The sequence below is a fragment of the Strix uralensis genome, chromosome 1 (assembly GCF_047716275.1).
Source record: "Strix uralensis isolate ZFMK-TIS-50842 chromosome 1, bStrUra1, whole genome shotgun sequence".
NCBI classification, from domain to species: domain Eukaryota; kingdom Metazoa; phylum Chordata; class Aves; order Strigiformes; family Strigidae; genus Strix; species Strix uralensis.
Window position 1 is genome coordinate 24,596,463 of NC_133972.1, and position 20,684 is coordinate 24,617,146.

At 38.7% G+C, this 20,684-nt stretch overlaps 1 protein-coding gene across 2 annotated transcripts in view; it reads right to left on the reverse strand.

The window, feature by feature from the left end:
- Positions 1 to 1,250: 1,250 nt before the first annotated feature.
- Positions 1,251 to 20,684, reverse strand: part of LOC141939781 (collagen alpha-4(VI) chain-like) — a 45,781-nt gene continuing 26,347 nt past the window's right edge. The window contains exons 15-30 of one of the 2 annotated variants that reach the window (XM_074860224.1): positions 19,696 to 19,758; positions 18,800 to 18,862; positions 17,876 to 17,938; positions 16,241 to 16,303; positions 15,748 to 15,798; positions 13,806 to 13,841; positions 13,626 to 13,688; positions 13,251 to 13,313; positions 10,951 to 10,986; positions 10,071 to 10,107; positions 8,903 to 9,390; positions 6,878 to 6,968; positions 5,007 to 5,678; positions 4,042 to 4,135; positions 3,556 to 3,827; positions 1,251 to 1,650 (exon numbers count right to left, since the gene is read on the reverse strand). In XM_074860224.1, the coding sequence (XP_074716325.1) occupies positions 1,478 to 1,650; positions 3,556 to 3,827; positions 4,042 to 4,135; positions 5,007 to 5,678; positions 6,878 to 6,968; positions 8,903 to 9,390; positions 10,071 to 10,107; positions 10,951 to 10,986; positions 13,251 to 13,313; positions 13,626 to 13,688; positions 13,806 to 13,841; positions 15,748 to 15,798; positions 16,241 to 16,303; positions 17,876 to 17,938; positions 18,800 to 18,862; positions 19,696 to 19,758 (2,328 nt within the window). In that variant the 3' untranslated portion in view covers positions 1,251 to 1,477. The remainder of the gene's footprint in view (positions 1,651 to 3,555; positions 3,828 to 4,041; positions 4,136 to 5,006; positions 5,679 to 6,877; positions 6,969 to 8,902; positions 9,391 to 10,070; positions 10,108 to 10,950; positions 10,987 to 13,250; positions 13,314 to 13,625; positions 13,689 to 13,805; positions 13,842 to 15,747; positions 15,799 to 16,240; positions 16,304 to 17,875; positions 17,939 to 18,799; positions 18,863 to 19,695; positions 19,759 to 20,684) is intronic. The other variant, XM_074860214.1, reaches the window with a different exon arrangement.

Here is a 20,684-nt window from a genome sequence, read left to right on the forward strand (position 1 = left end):
TGTACATACTGTAAAAAGCAAACACAGGTTCAATTTATTGCTTCACAAAGTAAATAGATCACATCTAGCCCCCAAACAGACAGCTGTAGTGTCCTCCTTAAGTACCATTTCCCAGTCACAAGTGTAGAAAAAGAACAGAAACAGTGTAGAGTACCTCCCACTCCACAGCAGTCCCATTCTGTTGTGAGAAAATCCGAAGGTGAAAGACCAATGGCTTCATCGACTCACCTGTCCCCACTCAGAGTTTGAGTCAATAGCAGTAATCCATGAGACATTTTGACCCTTCCTCAGCTGAGCTAAGGGTGGCACTGTCACCTTTAGCACTGAGTTGCTCAGCATTATTATGATAGTCCTGAGGCTCACAAGAGTCCCCTCTGTTCAAAGTCACTGTTCACAACAGACTCCCTCTGCATGAGTCAGAACCACCAGGCTCTGGAAATCCAAGTTCATGTATGTTCCGTAGAAGTCTGTTGAGAAACTCTTGGCCAGCAGTCCATGTAAATGTATTAGAGATATTTTATCTATCTTGTTGTAGACAAATAGAGAGAAGAACAAAATTCCATGTGAGTACAGCCACCTCTACAAAAAGTGGTCCAAGGTGACAAACTTAAATGCACCATCACTTCCCCAGATATAAAATGGGCAACTGCAGAGTTTGGGTAAGTCAGCAGAGTACACTTAGCTCAGCTAAGTCCTACCTTTCTGCAGGGCATTGCATTTATTACCTTTAATCAGAAGATGTCCTCAGGACGTATTTTTTCCCCTCAAGGGCAAGCAATGACAAAAATCTAATGTTCTGAAATGAATGCGCTTGTCTAACCTTTGGTAACAAGGGAAAGGGACCAACATTTATTTACATATGAGAAGGCACACTATGACAATATGCTTACATCTGTTTCAAGAACTAACAGCAGAAGTGAAATATTTGAGAATGATTGATTTTATTCACATGCTGGATTATTCAGAAAAAAAATTAAGAAGCCAAGAACGACTTTATGGTAGAAAATACTCTAAATCAAAGTGAAGTGAATTCTAGTAAGTCAATGTCATTTGAGAGCTATATGCTTTTTGGCATTTTCTGTAAGCAGGATAAATGCAAGCAAATTCATCAAAACATTTTGACATTAGTGTCTTGCACCCAATGTTTTTTCATTAAAATCTCTGAGGTATTGTTTTATTTTTTCAGTATATTTAGAAAATGCACATTTTGGTGTTTATACTTTTATGGTATTTATACTTTTATCCCTTTTAAACAATATGCTCTTGGCTAACAGAAGTTTCTCAGTACTCAACATGTTAAATCAACTGAGAAATAGCTTTTATTTTCACTATTAAGTTACTAGATAATAACTTTACAATCAAGTATATCTTTCAACTGAAATGTGGGAGCTGAGTGGCTATGTAAAGCTTTCAAGCCCTTTTGCCCATCACCCTGATAGTGTAACTAATGAATTAAAGTAATTTACGTGTCTCTGGATTAGGAAGACTCTATACACAAGAATCCACATTCTTCTTGCGTTTCAAATCTATTTTTATTGCCTCCACAGCCCCCATACCAGAACTGACCACACATTTTCTGCTCTTTGTCGTAGTACCACTTCAGAACGTAATTCTCACATTCTCCACTATCTTGAGCAAGGCCACATGCATCTGGAAAAGGGAAATAAGAGATAGATTTAATGAAAGAAAGATCCACCCTTCTCAGCATTGTAATTTCAGAGAAAAGTGCAAACTGGCAGATGAAAGAGGTAGCCAGTGTTCAAGGTCTTACAAAGATTCACTAAGTATTCATCCAGAAACCCACAGTGCCAGCATGGTCTGAAGCCCCTCTTCTTATGATTGATTTAACCAGAAAGAATGTCTCAAACAACTAGATTTTCAGTGGCATAAACAGAAAGAATGTTAAAGGTTCTTTAGTCTTTTAACATAAACTTTTTACTAAAATTACTGTAAAAAAAAAAAAGATTATACCTGGTCTACAGGGACTAGGTAAATACAGCTTTTCAAAATGTCCCTCCTCTGTATTCCAACTTGTTATACTGCTATCCACCAGTAAAACTTCATAAATGAGCACACACATAGATGGTTAAACTATCCATGAGAGTCTCCTAGCCAAATTCCAGAGTAATAGAGATTTAAATTGCATAAATTAGCCCAAAAGTAGACGAGAGTAGCATACTTTGTAGCAATCTGGTATTCAGTAAGTACAGATCTAATGGCTTTCACCAGTGTAGACTCAGAGTTACTCGAAGTCAAAAGAGCTGCTCTAGACTTGGGTATCTGTATGACATTGAGGGGGAAACACTGAGAAATAAAGTAAAATACTGATACAACTACCCATCCCAAACTTTTGTAATGACATAGCTTTCTCCTCCTAATCAACTGAAAAAACAGTAATCTCAAGCAATAGATCAGTACAAAGTACATCTCTCAAAAGGCAAGTTCTGGAACTGTGCTACATGTTTTTAGAAGTAAACTGTTGGGTCACTAATTACAACTCAGGATTGGGAATGGCCATTCATACATCTTCCTTAAGTGGCTTAGGTCACTGCTCACAACATCAGTGCAATGACTCTGACTACTTCCTCACAGGAAATACTTTGTTTGTAAAGTATAAACAGCAACATATCTTCCTGCTACTGAATCTTCTGTGTGATCACAGAGTTCATGAACTGGTTAATGGGAGCACTGATTCAAGACTGAACACATGTAGTTAGGTGACCGGACCAATTCCATCTGTGCTGAGCAAGTCTGTCACGCACTGTGGATGTGTGGCATTCCCAGAGGTACATTAGCTCTTAATTAAAGAGCAAATATTAACACAGTTTTGCAAAAGCATTGGTCCTCTCTCTACCAGACATTCCTGAATCATTTTTGAGTGGAGAGGAATGAAAAACAAAGGGATGGCAGCTGTAGAAACGAGCTACCACACCCAAAGCTATGCAGACACCATTGCATTTTTTTCAAAGAGATTCCAATTGTAATCTAAACAATAAAAACACTCAATAGTGTTAGAAGAATGTGGGTGACAAATTGTCTTGCAATCAACTTCCCATACCTATTGTATCAAATGGCAAATCTGCAAAGAAAAAGGCATAATTAGGAAGCAAAGTAAAAAACATGAAGAATATATATTTTGATAGGTTACTTCTTGCTGAGGGATCCTGTTCTTCCTACAGGAACAGACTGCAGCAGAGACATACTTAGTTCCTCCACGCTGAGCTAAGTTAGCAGCAGGAGTAACTCAGTAATTATAGTGCAACTTGGGGACTTAACACGATCAACTGTTTTAGTAAAGGGGGTTAGAACTTAGTAATGTATTATTACAAAAAGTTACAAATCGAAGCTAAAGTCATAATGAGACCTGCAGTTCAGCCTTTAATTACAAACTCTTACTGTATAGATTTGGACTGAATACAAATATATGGTGACAAAACGCTTTGGAAAATATAATGAATGGAAATGCTTCGTATTGTGTAAATACTCAACTGAGCCCTTCACAATTTAGAGTCTTTGTAATGAATTAAAAAAGATTTTCATATTCTAAAATCATACCATAATCACTATAGGCAGCTCTAGTTTCTACTGTTGTCTGCAAGTTTTCCTCAATCTCCTCCTGAGCTTCTCCGTACTCTTGTGGCTTTTCTCCTTCCGCATCTTCCTCTGTAAAATACTGATTCTCCTCATAACCATATCTCATTTCTGGCACTGTGTACACAGGTACTGTGGTGGTCTCTATAACGTTCTCCAGGACTCTACTTTCAGTTCTTTCAACGTCTTCTAAACCAGGACCATAACCAGTTCCATCAGTTTCAGGAAAAGGCATCCTTCCAAGGAGAGGGGGGGGAAAAAAAAAAGTATTTAAGGATCGGTATGGCCTTGAAAAATGCATCTGGTTCATTCCTTCTGAACACTGTGAAAAACATTTTTGATCCTGACCCTGTTTCTTTTAAAGCTACTTCGAATATAACCACTAACCCAAAGGGAAAAGTCTTATGTTTAGAGATACACACTCAAAAAGTTTAATAGGAAATTCCAAACCTTTCAGTTGTAGACAGTTGCTGTTGTACCTCTCCCTGATCTAAGTTTTCACACTCTTCTTGAAGTTCAGGTGAAGGATAACTGTTAATTTCTTCTGTGAGGAAAGCACAGATACCATGGGTGAGTTTTAAAGTCCTCCAAACCCCAGTATGTTTAATAAAAAGTACTACATTATTTTTTTGTTGTGAACTGGAGTTTGCATCTTTTAATAAGTAACAAACAATATCTGGAGTGACTGGCACTATGTCCAGGAAAATGAAAATCATGTTAGAGATCAGCTAGATGAGAATGACTCCTGAACCAACCTTTTATACTTTTGTCTTGTTCTGTAATACACTATTGATCCTTCTATAGAAACCTTGACATCTCTAAGTACATGCTTCTAAATCGGTAACAATTTCCTTCTCTATATTCTCTTGCTTGTATTTCAAAGCACCTAGGGTCTGCTAATCTACATGAATGTGTCTTGAAAAGTGAAGTAGGTCTTTCTCTGCTCTACAGAGGGGGAATAACTGCAGTAAAGAGTTAATGTCAGATTTGCTAAATGTTTAAACTTGTATCTGCCCCAAAGTCTAAACATGCATAAACAGCTCAGTAAATCTGGACCTGGCAATAGTAAGAGGAAAAACGTAGGCCTAAATCAGGAACATAACTCTGTTCTCTTCACTGAAGAATGGTCTGTCTTTAGTGAAAGTGGAGCCAACAAAGCCACACGTTAAATAGAAACTTAAGGGAAAAAACTACTTAAGCCTTTGGCCTAAGGCACCATTAGAATATAATGCTGTTCTGTCATTACTGGCACTTTCATTACTGTCCAGCATCTGCAGCAAACTGAAGATGAAAGATTGCTTAGCTAAATTATGACTAGAAACTGAATGATAGTGCATACACACTGACTACCTTCCCCTACACAGGATTCCTCTTGCTTTTCATAACTTAAGCAAATGCCATTGTGCGCTACTTACGTTGTAGAAGATTGAGGAATGCCCGGCTAAACCTCTGCGCATATACCATCTCAGACGTTGAAACCCTGCCCAATGTCAGTAAGTGCTGGTCTGTGGGGGAGCTTGACAGCTCCATCAGCTCATTGTCACTCACATCATTGCCGAGCGCAAGAGTGAACAATGTGAATCCTTGGCACTTGGCTCCAAGTGAAATCTCTCTCAGCTTCTCTCTGTCCCACGTGCTTGTTTTGCTTCCAACTATTGCAAATATGACCCTGTGTTTTCTTTGTCTGGGGGCTTTAAAGAATACATTTTCAACTGTCCACTGTAGGGCAGAAGCAATGGCTGATGACCCTTCCAGTTGATGAACAGACTCCTGGATATGTTTCTTCATCAAATCTTTATTGCTGTATGTGACTAGATCAAACTCCAAGGCCACAGGGGTCTGGTTTCTGTCAGGCAAGAAGCCCCTGGGAGCCTGCTGCACCAGTGCCACTCTGATGCCTCCATATGAGTCATTTGGCTGTGAGGAAACAACAAATTGATCCAGCATGTTGCTCACGAAGTCTTTGGCTCTCTGAAACTCTTCACTGCTGATGCTGCGAGAGCTGTCCATGATGTAAGTGATATCCATATCCATCAGAACAGCAGGAGAAAAGGGCACGTCACAGTTGGTACTTGGTTTGCATTTGTCTAGAGAGGAAGAGCCAATAAGCAGCAAACGATTTAGCAACACAAGAAAAGCAAAAGTTCAGAAAAAAAATTCATACAGTCCTATTCATCTATTTTATTTTTCTTAAATTTTGATTTTAAAAAAATCAATTTGGTAACCTGAAATCTTGTTGTTCTAGTAGGGAAAAATCAGATGAGTCTTGCTGAACAGGGTTTTGAGATACCATGGGAAATTATTCAGGCATGAGAACAAAAAATGTTCATAAGGTAAAACTTTAACAGATAAGAGCTCCCTTGAGGAATTTTCTTCTGTTGAAATCTAAACACTGTAAAGGACACTGCAACAACCTCTAGTTTTCATATCAGACCATTGTTCAGAGTTCTGAAATATTATAATTTAGTAGCTTTTTCCCCAGTCACAATGTAGAATTTCATAGAATCATCTAGGTTGGAAAAGACCTTGAAGATCACCTAGTCCAACCATTAATGTAACATTGACAGTTCTCAACTACAGTAAAAATTTACAGTAAATGAGCCTGGTTTCCCAGAATCATAATGCTATTTTAAGGACATTTCTGTTAAAAAGGAAGTGCCAAACACAGTAATTCATTTCACATGGCTGAGACAGCAACTAATTAAACAGCTTTTGTGGGTCTGAGATTCTAGTTCTTACCATCCACTGAAGGGGAAATTCAAATTGTAACTTCTCAGCAGTGGTAAACTGTAACCAAGGAATGACCTGGCATGGAGAGCAAGAAGTCCCTATTTCAGAAGGGGTTAAACTGGCTGTAAACAGGAATGCCAGAGACAGAACAACTCCCTGTAAGGGAGTGAAGTTTCTCTTGGTGATGACAAGAAACAGCCACAGCATTGTCTTGTAGCCATCCTGGAATGGGAGCATTCAGTGGCCACCTTTGCGCAGTAGAGCTGGGTTGAGCTGCCCCATGCAACCACTGATGGTATTGGTGCTGGTGCAAGTGTACGTAAGGAATTATCTCTTAACGCATCTTTGTGGACCACTTGTACAACCACTTGTGGCAGTAGGACTCTGCCCAATGCATTGCTCATTACTTTATTATTTTTTTGTATTTAAGCACAAATGTGTTTAAGGGGTACCATAAAAATTTACCAACACCACACTGCAAAATAAAATGTACAGGATTTGTTATTGAAAGGGGAAAAAGCCCAATACAACTGCTGGAATTTTTAAAATGTCTTACCGAAGCAAAGTGTACAATATATGATGCTCTCCAAACTTTCATCCTGTTGTCTTTCCCAAACAAAGAATTGAAATCTTCTAGTATCATCTATCTATGTTTTAAAACAGATACAAAAGTAACATTAAAAAGATAGGCAAAGCATAGGCAAAATATATTAATATTTTTTATTTTTTTTTTTTGCCAGTGAAGGTCTATCACTTTTTTCCTTTTATCAGTAGGGTGCTACGGAGAAAAGGGCGGGATCTCCTATCTCAGCTCTTACTGGGACAAAGAGAAATCTTCCACAGCGAAAATGTTTTCTTGGGAGAGAAAATGCTAGCATAAGAACAGCCTTCAGGCTGTGATCAGCTGAAGAAAGACAATCTTCCCCAGTAGAAGATTTGACCACAGAAATGCTTAAGGAACCCTGAAGAAGCTCCAACAACATCCTACAATTTCACTGACAGCTCAACCCCATCCAAACGTGATTTAAGGGAAAAAACATGTCCTTGTGAACCAAGATAAATAAAAATGGCTGTAAAATATCATAATATTGCAGGAAACGAACCATATATACAGATAAGCTAAAATGGGGAGAAAAGAGATAATTACTTCTTTTCATTAAACTTAAGTTTTGTGTGTGTTATATACAACACAACACAATTAACTTCTGATTAATGTCTGTAAAGGATGTTAGAGATAGGCCTCTTCAAAGGAATTAGAATTGGCAATGACTGTTTAACTCATCTCCAAACTGAGGCTCCTAAAGCAAACTAACCAAATCCAGTAAGTATCTGTGGCTACAGGCTGGTAGGATCATGAAGATTAAATCACCTCTCCACTGCAAGGGCAGAAGTCCATCTGAAAGAAAGGGAAGTTGTATTTTCTTGGGTGGTGGTGGTGAAGTTGGTTGTCTTCCCATGAGTGGAACCCTAAAGGAGAGCTGGGCAGTGAATTTTTTGCCTTTCCCCCTGCTAAGCAGCTTTTTAAAAGTTTTCTACTCTGAAAACTGATTTATGGCAAGTCGGCACCTTTGTAAATACCAGATGTTGTCATATGCATTCGGATTCCTAATCTGCTTATACTAAGTAAACAAAATACTGATGCTTGCTCCTGTTTATCCTGTGGAGCAACCCAGTGAATAAACTATAAGCTTCCTTCTCATATGCCAGCAGAATTTTTTCATTCCACTAAATTAACATTCAGCTTGACAAATATGGGAATTGACTAATATGAGGCTGCATGAGAATAAATATAATCTGAAGATTAAAGGGCTGGCTTAGATGCTACTAGGTCAGAACTTAGCCTCCAAGTTTTGCTCTTCTTGTCACATGTAAGTAAATATAGTTTCCTTCTAAAGGAATATTTTGAAAAAACAGCAGCTGGAAGGGATTTTATTTTGAAAAAGTTAAAACTGAGCACAGATGATACAAAAATAAATTGAAAAGAGAGAGAACATGGTACAGATATTATGAAACATTAAAGAAACTTAGAACTGTTTTCTTTTGGTACCTGGTAAAATGGATTGCTTTTTTTGTTTATTATTTTTTATATATGAAGTCATATTTTAAAACAAAAGTTGCTAATTTTCTCCTGTACGAACAGCAATAGAGCTATCAAAAGGGGGTTTGCTTAATTTCATTTTCTTTTGAAAAAAACCCTGGTGTACCTGAAGCTTTCTACTACTACTTTTTCTAGAAACTAGGGCCACAGTTTGTTAATTAAATGGTTAGTACATGTCAAAACTTCCAAAGATAAATGGCATAGGTAACCAAGTGAAATTAACACAATGTTATTGAAATTCTGTGATTTGGCCTAAAAGCACAAGTCATAAATAATTCATGTGCAGAAAGAGGTCAGATGGTGATCATTATGGTCAAGTGAATCAGTGTTTTTTTGTTAAAATGAAAAGGAGTATAGTAAAGGTTACTAATAAGGGATTGGACAGTTCCTATAGAACTTAGGGGCTTGAGAGCATGCTTTACTCAAACACTAGCAGACACTAAGCAAATGGGTGACTGACTCAATTTTCTATAGTCCACTTACTGAGAAGGCACGTCTGATATTTGGCACTTCACTGAAGGCAATAACCACTGGAGTGATGTCCAAGGCACTCAACTCAAGTACAGCTGTGCTGATGGCAACATCATCCTGCGATGGACCATTGGCAAAAAACAGGGCAACTTTTCTTGCAAGGATGCCCTGACGAACACGTTTGAAGACATTTCTTGCAACAAATCTCATGGCTGCTCCAATATTACGTTTTCCAGTGGATCTCTCTAGTGGTACTCTCTGAATTGCTTGTAGCAGCAAGTTGTTTTTTTGAAAATCTGAGAATCGGATGAGATAGCGTGTATTGGTATTGAAAGAAACAACGGACACACGAGCACCTGTTGGACAATTGCTTTCACTGATCTTAATGGTCTTCAGCAATAACATAACAATGGTCCTCATCCTTTCAAATGCAGCTGGGGTAACATCTTCAGACATATCAAAGGCAAACACCACTTCAGTGGGATAAACTGGACATGTGTCTGTATATTGAAATAAAAAAAAATGTTTGAGTTGTGGAAAGGTTCTCACATACATTGTTGGTTTTTTCTTCAAGTCTATAAGAAAAAAAAAAGGACATGCAGAGGTCAGGTGGACTTACCTGATGAGCAAGCTGGAATGAAGAGTTGGAGAGCAAATAAATTATTTTTGACTCATATTCATTAAAATAGTAACATATTCACTTGCTTTCACTAAAGAGCCTGATTCAAAGCTCAGACAAGTGACAGAATCTGTCAGTGAGAGACAACACTCCTCTTCCACAATCTCAAAATAGTGCAGTTTTACTGGATGAGAATTAAAGAAATTGTTCTGGGTTCTGCTGAGCACACAAGTCTGAGAGAGAATGAACACTCCATATCTAGTGGTCAGGTGATATATAAATATTGTCTTCTCTCAGAGAATTCCCCAAATTCAATCTTAAATGAGGAACAGAAACATTTGTTACAGTTTTTGTAATTAAAAGATAGGCAAAATGAGCAAAAAGCATAAGCCTGTTTCACACACCTACCGAAAAATCCCCTCAACAGTTAACAACTACCAGTCATCATCAAATTGAACCCAGACACAAACTACCAGCCTACAGGGTTTCCAATGGAGGCTATTCCATGTGAGAAGAGTGACTAGGTGGAATCAGAGGTAAAAGAAGATGCTGCCTACTTACGGCAGTTTTTTCGTGTAAAATTCACAAGTTCACAAGGCTGCAGGATCCAAAAAAAAAAAAAAAAAAAAAAGGCAATTAATGGCAAATCCCAGACTGGGAACCTTACTGTTGGTTTGAGCTGAAGGTCATATCCTAGCTCCTCAACTAACTCTCACTACAATAAATCCAGATTCACACATTCCAGTTCCTCTCCATTTCAAGTAGTAGAGGGGTACTGCTCCTGCTGCAGAAACTAAGGGGTTTTTTTTCAGACATGCTCTGTTGGCATTTAATCATGCTCTGGAGTATTAAGCAACCATTTATCCATTCTTTATTTTGTGTAATAATCTGATCTAGGAGGTCATCAGGCAATGGCACTTCCATAGGAGAATGGGCATTTCAACACCAACTCACACAGGAAGAGAGAGGTCCACGAAGGAGGAGAGGACTCACAACACACCTGCAGGTGTTGTCCATGTAAGGGTTAGATGAAGCCTTTACTCAGAAGTGTTCTTTTTACATGGGATTAGGATTCTGAGCAAATCCTGCCCTGCTATTCCCAGTGAAAATAGCTGTTGCTGAGGAAATGCCTGCCCTTACAAGAGGATTAAGAAGTAAAAAAGTAACCCTAAACTTGAGCTGGTGTGTAAAGTAATGTGAATGAAGAAACAGATAAAGGAATATTAACGGTCCAACAGTTTGTAAAAGTTTGGATGTGACATTAATCCATATGCATAATTGTTTTTCATTCCTTGATTATGTGCAGAACAGAAGAACCCACTGCAATCTGACAAGTATTTTATAACAGCTAATTGTGCTCACTACACTCAGTGCTTATAAATGGAAAGCTAAAACTGTTATTTCCATGCAGTGTGCAGTTAGCTGTAAGGTGATTACTTACTTCCATTAAAATGGTGCCCATTGGTCCCTTGGCACCCTGAAACAGATTAAACATAGGTCCAGAAAATCAGACCCTGATAACGTATTCCCATCTATTACTCTGTAGCCCAAAGAAAATGCAGGCATACAGTGCTTCCCTGACAACCATTCATGGATTTGAAATATGAGGAGACATCAGTTCCCAGCACAGATTTCTGTGGACCTGTTCCAAACAGAGTTGTAGACTACTTCTCAGACCTATTTCTCAGTCCAGTTTCCTTAATGGTTTTATAAATGTTTGATACTTGTTGCCCTTGAGGACCAGTATAATTCAGAATTGGATTTACTTTCTAAACAGCAGTTTCTGTGCTGTGGTTCAGTTATCTGCACCTTACATCCTTTTCGACCTCTGATGTGTGATACACTTGCCTTCTCCTCTTGCAGGGTACAATCCCCACAGATCCTGCAGACCCTATACACATCATGACTGCTTAACCAGTCTAGCTAGCTTTGGCTACTCTGCACCCTTTTCCTTGGGAGCCTGTGGGCAAATGCCAGGATTCCAAGCACCTTCTTTCAAAATAAAAGTATTGTTTAATCTTTGCAACAGGAATAAAATACAGGAAAATTATTTTTTTTTCAAGGCAGCTTGAGAGTTTTCATTATGTGTGCAATTCAGATGTGTAGCAAGCCTACTGAAAATTTTCTTTCTTGCAGGGGGCTGCTGTGAGATATACCAGAAAAATTTGAACTCCACATCCCACAACCTTTATCTTCGCCTCTCTCTACTATAACGCTACAGTTTACAATCATATACCTCCTCACATCCCCAAATGACAACCCCATCTCCATATTTATTTCTTCCCCCTCCAGTTAACCTTCCATGCCTCCATCTCCTGCCTGAGCTACCTTCCTTGTCTCCTCTGCTGTTTTGCTGCTAGCACCATCACAGCCGTTCCATGCTTTTATCTTCTTACATTTCCCAGCAGGTTCCCGTTCTTCTCCTGGTACCGTTCAGCAGGAGTTAACTGTGAATTGCCTGAGCCCTAACAAATGCTTTTGCAGCAGCTTAGTGGTGGTGACTGAGCTGTGCAGACTTGACCCACATGGATAAATCATGCCACCAAGTTAGAAAGGATGGGTAAAACAGGCCTGTTTTGTCTGGCCCTGCCTACTACCTGTACCTCTTCCTTCATACCTATCTCTTCCACTTCCCACAGAGTTCCCACTTTCCCATTTCACTGATGCACCGCTACTACAATAATCCCACCAAGCCCATACCTCCCAGGCTCCACTCTCAATTCTACATCTAAAGAGGAGATCTTGAGTTTGAAATCTCTCTGAAGACTTCTTGACCATGGATTGGCAAGACCAACAGCTATCTGACTCATCAGCATACAAGGTCTTTCTGTCTTTAACGTATGTGAGCAGTCAAGCAGCAGGGAGGGCAGTGCATTCCAGCGGGCACTCTTAGCCATTCTTGTGCCCAGCATCGTAAAATAAAGCAGGCCAGGTACATTCCTTGACCAGCACAGTGTAATGACAAAAAAAAAATTAAATTGTTTTCTAAATTGCAAGTATCCCATGGACCATGTTATACAAGTAAAAATACTGTTATCAATAATGTTCCACACTTAAACTAAAAGAGTAGGATTAATAAAGTTTAACAAGAAAATAATTAACAGTAGGGAATTGTTTCTGGTCACTATGGAGCTGATTTGCAGAACGGCTGCAAGATAAGATAGACACATACAGGGATTTTCCTAACCGTCTACAATGTTAGTCCTAAATCCCACTGAAATCCACGATCCTTTCCCCTGCTTAGAGAATAAAACCTTTTGTTGTATAAAATGCAGATCACAGACACTGGAAAAATGCAAGTACATCACATAAAAGTACATACACACAAAAATACATCAAGACATCTACTTGTATATAAGGATTAACACTTTACAGTCAATTTAAGCTTTAAGTGCATGCCTGCAATTGCAAGTCTGATTTTAAATGGCTTTTCTTTTTAAATGAAAAATACATTGGCTTTCTGCAGAACAATCCAGTTCTACATCCTAGTACTCTCTTCTTTTTTAATTAGATATTTACCCAGCCTAAAGACAATACCAAATACTATGGAAGAAATTCTGCCCTGCGTTGTATCATTGCAGTTTCATTTCCAACAGCAGGTGCTCTTGTGCACACACATCTACAGACAAGACATAACTGCCAGACTGATTAAGCACAGTTTACCACATGAAATTATTAAATATTCCATTAGTCTAAAGGCAAGTTTAAGAGCAATCTAAACATTTAAAATAAAAATGTTACCACAGGTCCTGATGGCCCTTGGTCCCCTGGATCTCCCAGGGAACCTGGTGTGCCAGCATTACCCTAAAAATAGAAACACAGGTTTTATTCTTTATAATTGCACACACAGGTGCAGAATTTCAGCAGAGAAAAACCTCTATAACTAAATTGTGAGTTGGATCCTGCATTTACATAGACTACTACCCCTAAGAATTATTAACAACTAACATCTCTAAAGACTTAGACTTGTATTTTCTCAAGTCCTCTCACCCTGGATTTGGCAATAAAAGATCAGAGTGGGAACCAATTTCAAACATTTTTGGTGAGGAAACACTTAAGTCATAAGGGCTTTACTTATAGAACTCTTCACAGAGTTAAAAGATTTATCATCCTTACTCTTCTACCCCTAACTCCTTTGGGTCCTTCAGCTCCTGGAATGCCTGGGTCTCCATCTTCTCCCTGAAAATTAATGAAATCCAAAACTTCATAGGAAAGGAGAAGACAGACAGAAAGACAGATAACCACAATAATGTAAAACAAGACATAAAGAAAGCAAACATGCCTATTTAATCATACCTCTGGACCAGGATATCCTATGAATCCAGATTCTCCCTACCAAAGGAAAGGACAAAGACTTCATAAGAATCTAGAACTTTGTGATGTGCTTAGCATTTGATACCTTGAAATCAAAAACAATTTCACAATTATTCTTAGCATTACAGCCCACTCAAGTGACAGTGGCTACTACTCTGGTCTCAAATTACACCATTTTAGATTAACACCCTGTTCATTTAAAGGAAGAGCATTTTAAAAATTTCCAAGTTTCTGAATTTTCAAGAGTATTCCATTTCTCAAATAAGCTTTTTATCAAAACTTATTTATGCGTCCTAGTAACATATAGTGCAATTCATGTTCAGTGATCACAAATATAACATTGAGAACTCAGTGTCTGAATGCAGTTTCAAAACTTTGTACCCTCCATACTAAATAGTGATACCATAGTATTTTGTTGGCATATTAGAAGTCACTTCATTAAGTGACATTAGAGTAACTGTCAGAATTCACACTACTTAATGTATGTCCTTGTTTTAAAAGTTCCCTCTCAAGAAGGTGGACATGCTTATTAAACATCATATGACTTTATCCTACAATTGCCAGAAAATTACATGCACATAGGTCCCACATTACACCTAAGAGTGTAATGTGACTGTGAACCTGTATAATTAATAGAAACCTTAAGTAAAACCTATACAAAAGGCTGTTCTCTTAGCTATCAGGGGAAACCAACTCTTTCTGGATCACTATTCTGTGGTGAATTGGGTTTTTGCTTGTTTTTATTTATTGTTTTCATTCAGGCCCTGCCAAACCTAGGACAGACACATCAGTATATAAGAAGGGCTTTAAGTCAATCCTTTAAAACAATGAATAATGAAAAGAAGATTTAGCAGAAAGCTTTTTTCCTCACTTCTTGTAACAAGGAGGATGTTCCCTGAAATGACCAATTGGGAAATTCCAAAAGATTAAAAGAACAGTCTTGCATATATGTAACCTGTGAAACTCTCTCATCAAAGGAAATTGTTGGGGCTAAGAAGGTAAGGAAAGATATTGGATAATAAGAAGCTTCAAGAGCCATTTTAATAAAATGCCATTTTAGAAAAAGGAGCTCATCAGTTGGAGAGGCTCCTGGGAAGCCTTACATATCTTTTCTACAGCACTATGCTTCTCCCAAAAAAGGGAGAGTGAAACAGATGGGCCTCCAGTGAGATCCACTGGACCACTTCTCTTTCACAAGCAACGGGAAAGGACTAGTACTGTAACACTACATAAACTCTTTGAAAGGAGGACTGCAGCTGTTTCCAAAATCCTGACCATTTTGCTCACGGACTGACCCATTGATGTCACTGGTACCATGATTCTGACCTCATCCTTTCTGCATACTTTTTATTTTATCTGGATTCTTTTATGTTTTTAGACAAGTAGGCATTTCACAGATATTTTTTTCAGGGCTGCGAAGGGAATTATAAGAACTTCTAAATATGTAGCTATCCAGAGGTTAATCCTCAGAGCTTATTGCTGACCACAGGAGCACAAGAACATTTCACATTAAAACAGGGAGGATGTTTGGAGAGTATTACCCTCACCTTAGTAGTCAAGGAATTCCTCCTCTGAAAGAAAAATTAAAAGAGTCCAAGGTGGCTGGCCCACCAATACTTGCCAACAAGAGTGGCTAGTCAAGCTGACTGAAGTGGGGAGAAAGCACTGTGTACTCCAAGAAGTACAATCCCCAAAATCCATATACACACATCAAGGGAAAGAGTAAGAGAGAACGGTTCTCAAAAGAATATCCTATTGAAGAATTTCTTAAAATGATGGTCGTGGGAAGCCTGAGCCTCTTACTGAAACTCAGAAATGCACTGTGGCCATATCTTACATTTCGTTTGAATCAAATACGGATGGTGATGTTTGATTTGACACTGCAGAATGAAGACTGTGAGACATCCTGACTCTAAGTACTCACCTTTGCTCCTTTGCTTCCTTCAGGACCGTAGGCATCTCTGCCATCCATGCCCTGCACAGGTTGAATATACCATGAGTTAGCTTTTAATAGAGGATTAGATATACAACCAGTTCTATTTCAGAATAAAAGATATCCTATTATAATGAGGTGCCCAGGCTGCTAAGACTGATGAAGCAGAGCAAGCTATCACAACACAGTTCAAAACCAGTAGCAAGTGGTGGCAAAATCTGTAGAGAGAAAACAAAGATCAAGGCCACAGTTCTTCCCCACTGTGTGCCCTACCCCTAGCATATTCTCTCTGTCCTAGAGAACCTGAGGGGAAAGATATTCTCTCTAGCACACAAGGAATCTGGTGTCCATAAGAAAACTGAGAACGAAATGTGAAATAGTTTTAATAGTATCAAATAGAGAAAATAGAAGGGAATGAACTGTACTGATTCAGCTGGATGGGTGTTAAACTACAGGGGCCCTGAATTAGGGCAGAAAGACTCACAGGCTTGCCTCTCCATCCAGCTGGTCCCACTGGGCCCTTCTCTCCCGGGTCACCAGGTTCACCCTGTTATAATTGAAACATAAAAGGCATTAGTTTGGCTCATTCAGGAGAATTCTTCTTTCTGAAATGTAAACTTGTCTGCTAGACTGAAGTGTGGTTATACATTTTGTGGACTACTTGATGCCAGTTGAAAGCATTCCATTACAGACCGTGTCTCATGGAAGGTTCCTGGCAGTGGAACTGGGAAGTACTTGGCAAATCAGAATAAGTTGAGCATTCATGCAGCTAAACCCCAAAGGCCTTCATTCAATAAAACTCCCATTGTTATACAGAATTACCAGTGAAAAAAGTGTTTTCTGGAAAAAACTTATATTAATGGTATCAGAACATAACCTGAAATTCTACCAGCCTGAAGCATTAGTTGATAGAAGACAATATTTCTCAGGCAGGCTGTCTGCACTGTGCTCTTAGTCCTCCTGCAAGTTTTCTTTTTTTCAGTTCATTTTTTAGTTCTCACTTTCTTTAATGAACTTTCTTCTAACAAGAACCCCAACATTAAAAAGCACAAAACCAGACTGAGAAATGGAATGTATGATGGATTAACTTCCTATGCCTCTTCCCAATTTTTGTCACTGTTTCACTGTATGTTTTCACACAGTCGGTGACTCTTTTCATAGTAGCACTTTGACCTCCTGGTACCTGTCTGTCACTGAATGTAATAACCCTTCAAAGAGACTGAAGAGATTAACTAACTGTTATTACTTATGCCTTTTAGATTCAAAGATGCAACAACACTTAAAATGAGTTATTTTGATTAAATAAAGTAAATCTCACATTAATGAAAGTAAGGGATAACATTTATTATAAGTGAACCATAATGTGGACCACTTATTAGTATAAGCCTTTCTGTTTAACTTGATGTTGATTCAGTTCTCAGCATATTCTTTCCTGTACAATAGACACTGTAACAGCCAAGGTTCCTTGAACTGGTTAGGAATCTTTAGAAGAAAAAGGTTAAAATAGCAGCTATGCTTCACTGAACTGAGAAGTTCAGCTTGGACATTAGGAAAAGGTTCTTCACTGAGAGGGTGGTCGAACACTGGAACAGGCTCCCCAGGGAATGGTCACAGCACCAAGTCTGTCAGAGTTCAAGGAGCATCTGGACAACGCTCTTAGTCATATGGTTTAGTTTTAGGCAGCCCTCCAAGGAGCAGGGAGTTGGACCCAATGACTCTCACGGGTCCCTTCCGACTGGAGATATTCTGATTACCTGGTACATATTTTCAATGGATTGGACAGATTCTAGGAATCATAAAACAAGCTCAAGGTTCAGCACTGCCTTATCCCTACTGCATTTGGTGAGAAGCCAGGCCCCACTGAGAACCATGACCCCAACATCAATTAGAACAGCAGTCATGGCAACACTAAAAACTTCTTAGTATATCTCCAATACCTGCAAGGTTACCTTGAACACATCATTTGCCTTCCCATGCAGTCTAAAAGTATCTATAAAACTTAACATTCTTCACATGTTCCATAAGAACAACACAAGCGTTAGCTCATGCTTCTTCAGTCATATTCTGGAACGAATGATACTATTAGACTGCCACAATAAGGTACCTTAAAAATCTTTACCTTTTCTCCTCTTGCACCTAACTTCCCAACAGAGCCAGGTGAACCTGGAGCCCCCAGACTAGCCTGTAATCAGAAATATCAGTTAAAAGGTGCACAATGAAGAAATCAAGGGCTCACTGCACTCAAGGATTCATTGCCACTTGAAATTATTACAGAATCAGTAGAAATATTAGCACATTAACAGGCTTTTGAGGACGACAGTAAGAGTTCCTGGTCAAGCTATCATCCCAGTTATTTCCTGTTTTCTGTATGACTGCTTTAAAATGTTATTTTCTGTCTACATAGATACCTAGTGAACACATGCATAGTTGCACAAACTATATGTATATATACACACGTACAAATGGGTGTGTAAGCATGAGCATCATTACATGAGTGAAGCAGATGGCCAAGACTGACAGAGTAGGACATTCTAGTCCTGAGTTACACCCAAAATCAACCCCCAAAATCAACAGCATCACACAAGTGAGAAGATCCGCAGGCAGTGCTCAATAGTTACAACCTCATCATACCCTAGCATTAAACCTCACAGGCCATACTTTAATGGAACTACCTGATCATTATCTAACTTTGCCCGCAACCACACCACTGTACATCTGTATTTACACATGTTGCAAGCCATGCTATTAGTCCTGATACTACAGAACTGAGAGTGCAATCTAGAGCTAAGGCATTACTGTGCAATCATGCAAAAAGCTTGGTAATGCTGACATTCACTTCCTATTCACCCACCTAAACTTATTTTCAAGGCTGTTATTTTATCATATGAGGTTGCAAATGTTTCCTTAAGTACTATACTGAAAAATCCCCCATTTCTTCTTTCTATAAGGTTTCTTTTAAAAAAAACTCTTTATAAGAATAATATCAACGCTGAGAATGAAAAGCCCTAATGTGTACAGCAGGAATATATTATTTAAAGCTAACCAGAGGGCCTGGCATGCCTTGTGGTCCTGGAGGTCCTCCGATTCCTTGTAGTCCTCTTGGGCCCTGATGTAAAAAAGCCATTGAAAAAAGAAGTCAGTTCAATGTTGATAGCCTTTCAACAAAGATTAGATTGTTGCAATGACCAGAATCCAAGTGCCTGTTTTGCAAGCCTTAATGAACAGGTGAAACTTCTGGCTGTTTGGTTGTAAGGATTTGCCTGTGTGGCGCAGCTGAGATGGTCACTGCCTGAGGACCATATTCAGAGAGCCACTGCGGTGTCTAAGATACTGAGGGAGCCATAAGTAACCCATATCAACTAGGCACACTTTCTCCAGATGCCTAGATCTTAAAACTTAAGAGCATCTTTAGAGCATCTAAGAGCATCTTAAAACTGGAAGCTATTGTAAGCAGTCTACAATGATAATTCTCTTCAAAATGATTCCACCAAGCAAATCTTTAAATCACAAAGCTTTCCTCATTGGTTTTGTCAATCAGTGTATCATTTTCGTAATTTAATGCATACTATAAGCACAGTACACTCAAACGTGCAATAGATTTTATGCACTTATTGCTAGCAATTTCTAATGAATTCATTTTGAAGATATCTGCTTGATAATATCCTGTAAGCTAGAGATGTGTTGGTTAAATTACTTATTTCTGCTACTCACTTTCCTATTTCCATTTCACTAGAAGCTGCACCCACATAAACCAAAAGAGAAACTTGCCACATTTAATTCCTTAGGGTTACAGAGGAGATTTGCCAAGAAAGAATTTTACTCATGATATTCACTAGCTGAAGTAAACAAATTATTTCAAAAGAAGGACAAAAGATCAAGACAGACAACTCATCTTCTCCATAGCTAATATAAAAACAACTCAGTTGTTCTTTTAGTTACCTGTGGGCCTGGAAGACCAGAGTTTCCTGGGTAACCTGCTTCCCCCAGATCTCCTTGCTCACCCTGCCAGAACAAAAAAAAAAACCAGCGACCAAACCAAACAAATTAACACCTGTCATACGTACATCAACAGATAATAACTTAATATCTGCACAGTTTCAGTTTATAGAATGTTTTTCAATGCTCCCAAACAGCTTTCAAGCAGCTTCAAATTCCTGTTGAAGAAAACTCAATTAAAAAGCAAGAGTCGAGTAGCTTTTTTTGTTCTTTAGAGTGCATAATGAATATGAAAGCTGAAGTGCAAGAGGTCAGTTCTATCTGCTTTGCATTTTACACCTCAGTCTCCGCAATATTCCTGCATTACACTTGTCCTTGTCCGCTGCAGAGCCCATGAGAAGTCATGAAGCAAGGATTACAAGGCCAGAGCCTCTTCACTGTTATCCATGGAGAACTACTCTGAGGGGAAACCATGACTTCACAATTCGTCCTGGGATTAGATGTCTTTATACTCCCCATCTTTCACTCTGGTTACTCAGGAAGACAAGTCAAATCTTCCTTGATGATGGCAAAAAAACTGCTTTCCCAGTTCCCACCTCCATAAAGTTGCCATCTGAGGATGAGCCAGTTTAACTGACATCCATAAGAAATATTTACTGTCTGCTCGATTGAGTAAAATTGTGATAATTAGCACCAAGATATTCCAGGCCTTGCAGATCTCCTTTCACTGGAGAAATTATAAACGTATGTCTGAAGATTCTTGGGAAACAGATGGTTCTGGAAAGAATCTCCTGAGGAAAACTGCATTCAAAAGGCTGAACTTCCATTCTCCACCATATGAATGAAATGAAAGATAACAATAGCAAAAAAAAAAAAAAGAAAAAAAAAAGAAAAAAAAGGCATTTTCGCAAACTTATTTGTAGCCAGAGTAACAATACTGTAAAATGAAACATCAGTTACTAGAATGATGCCAAGTTTACGCCAGCTGTAAA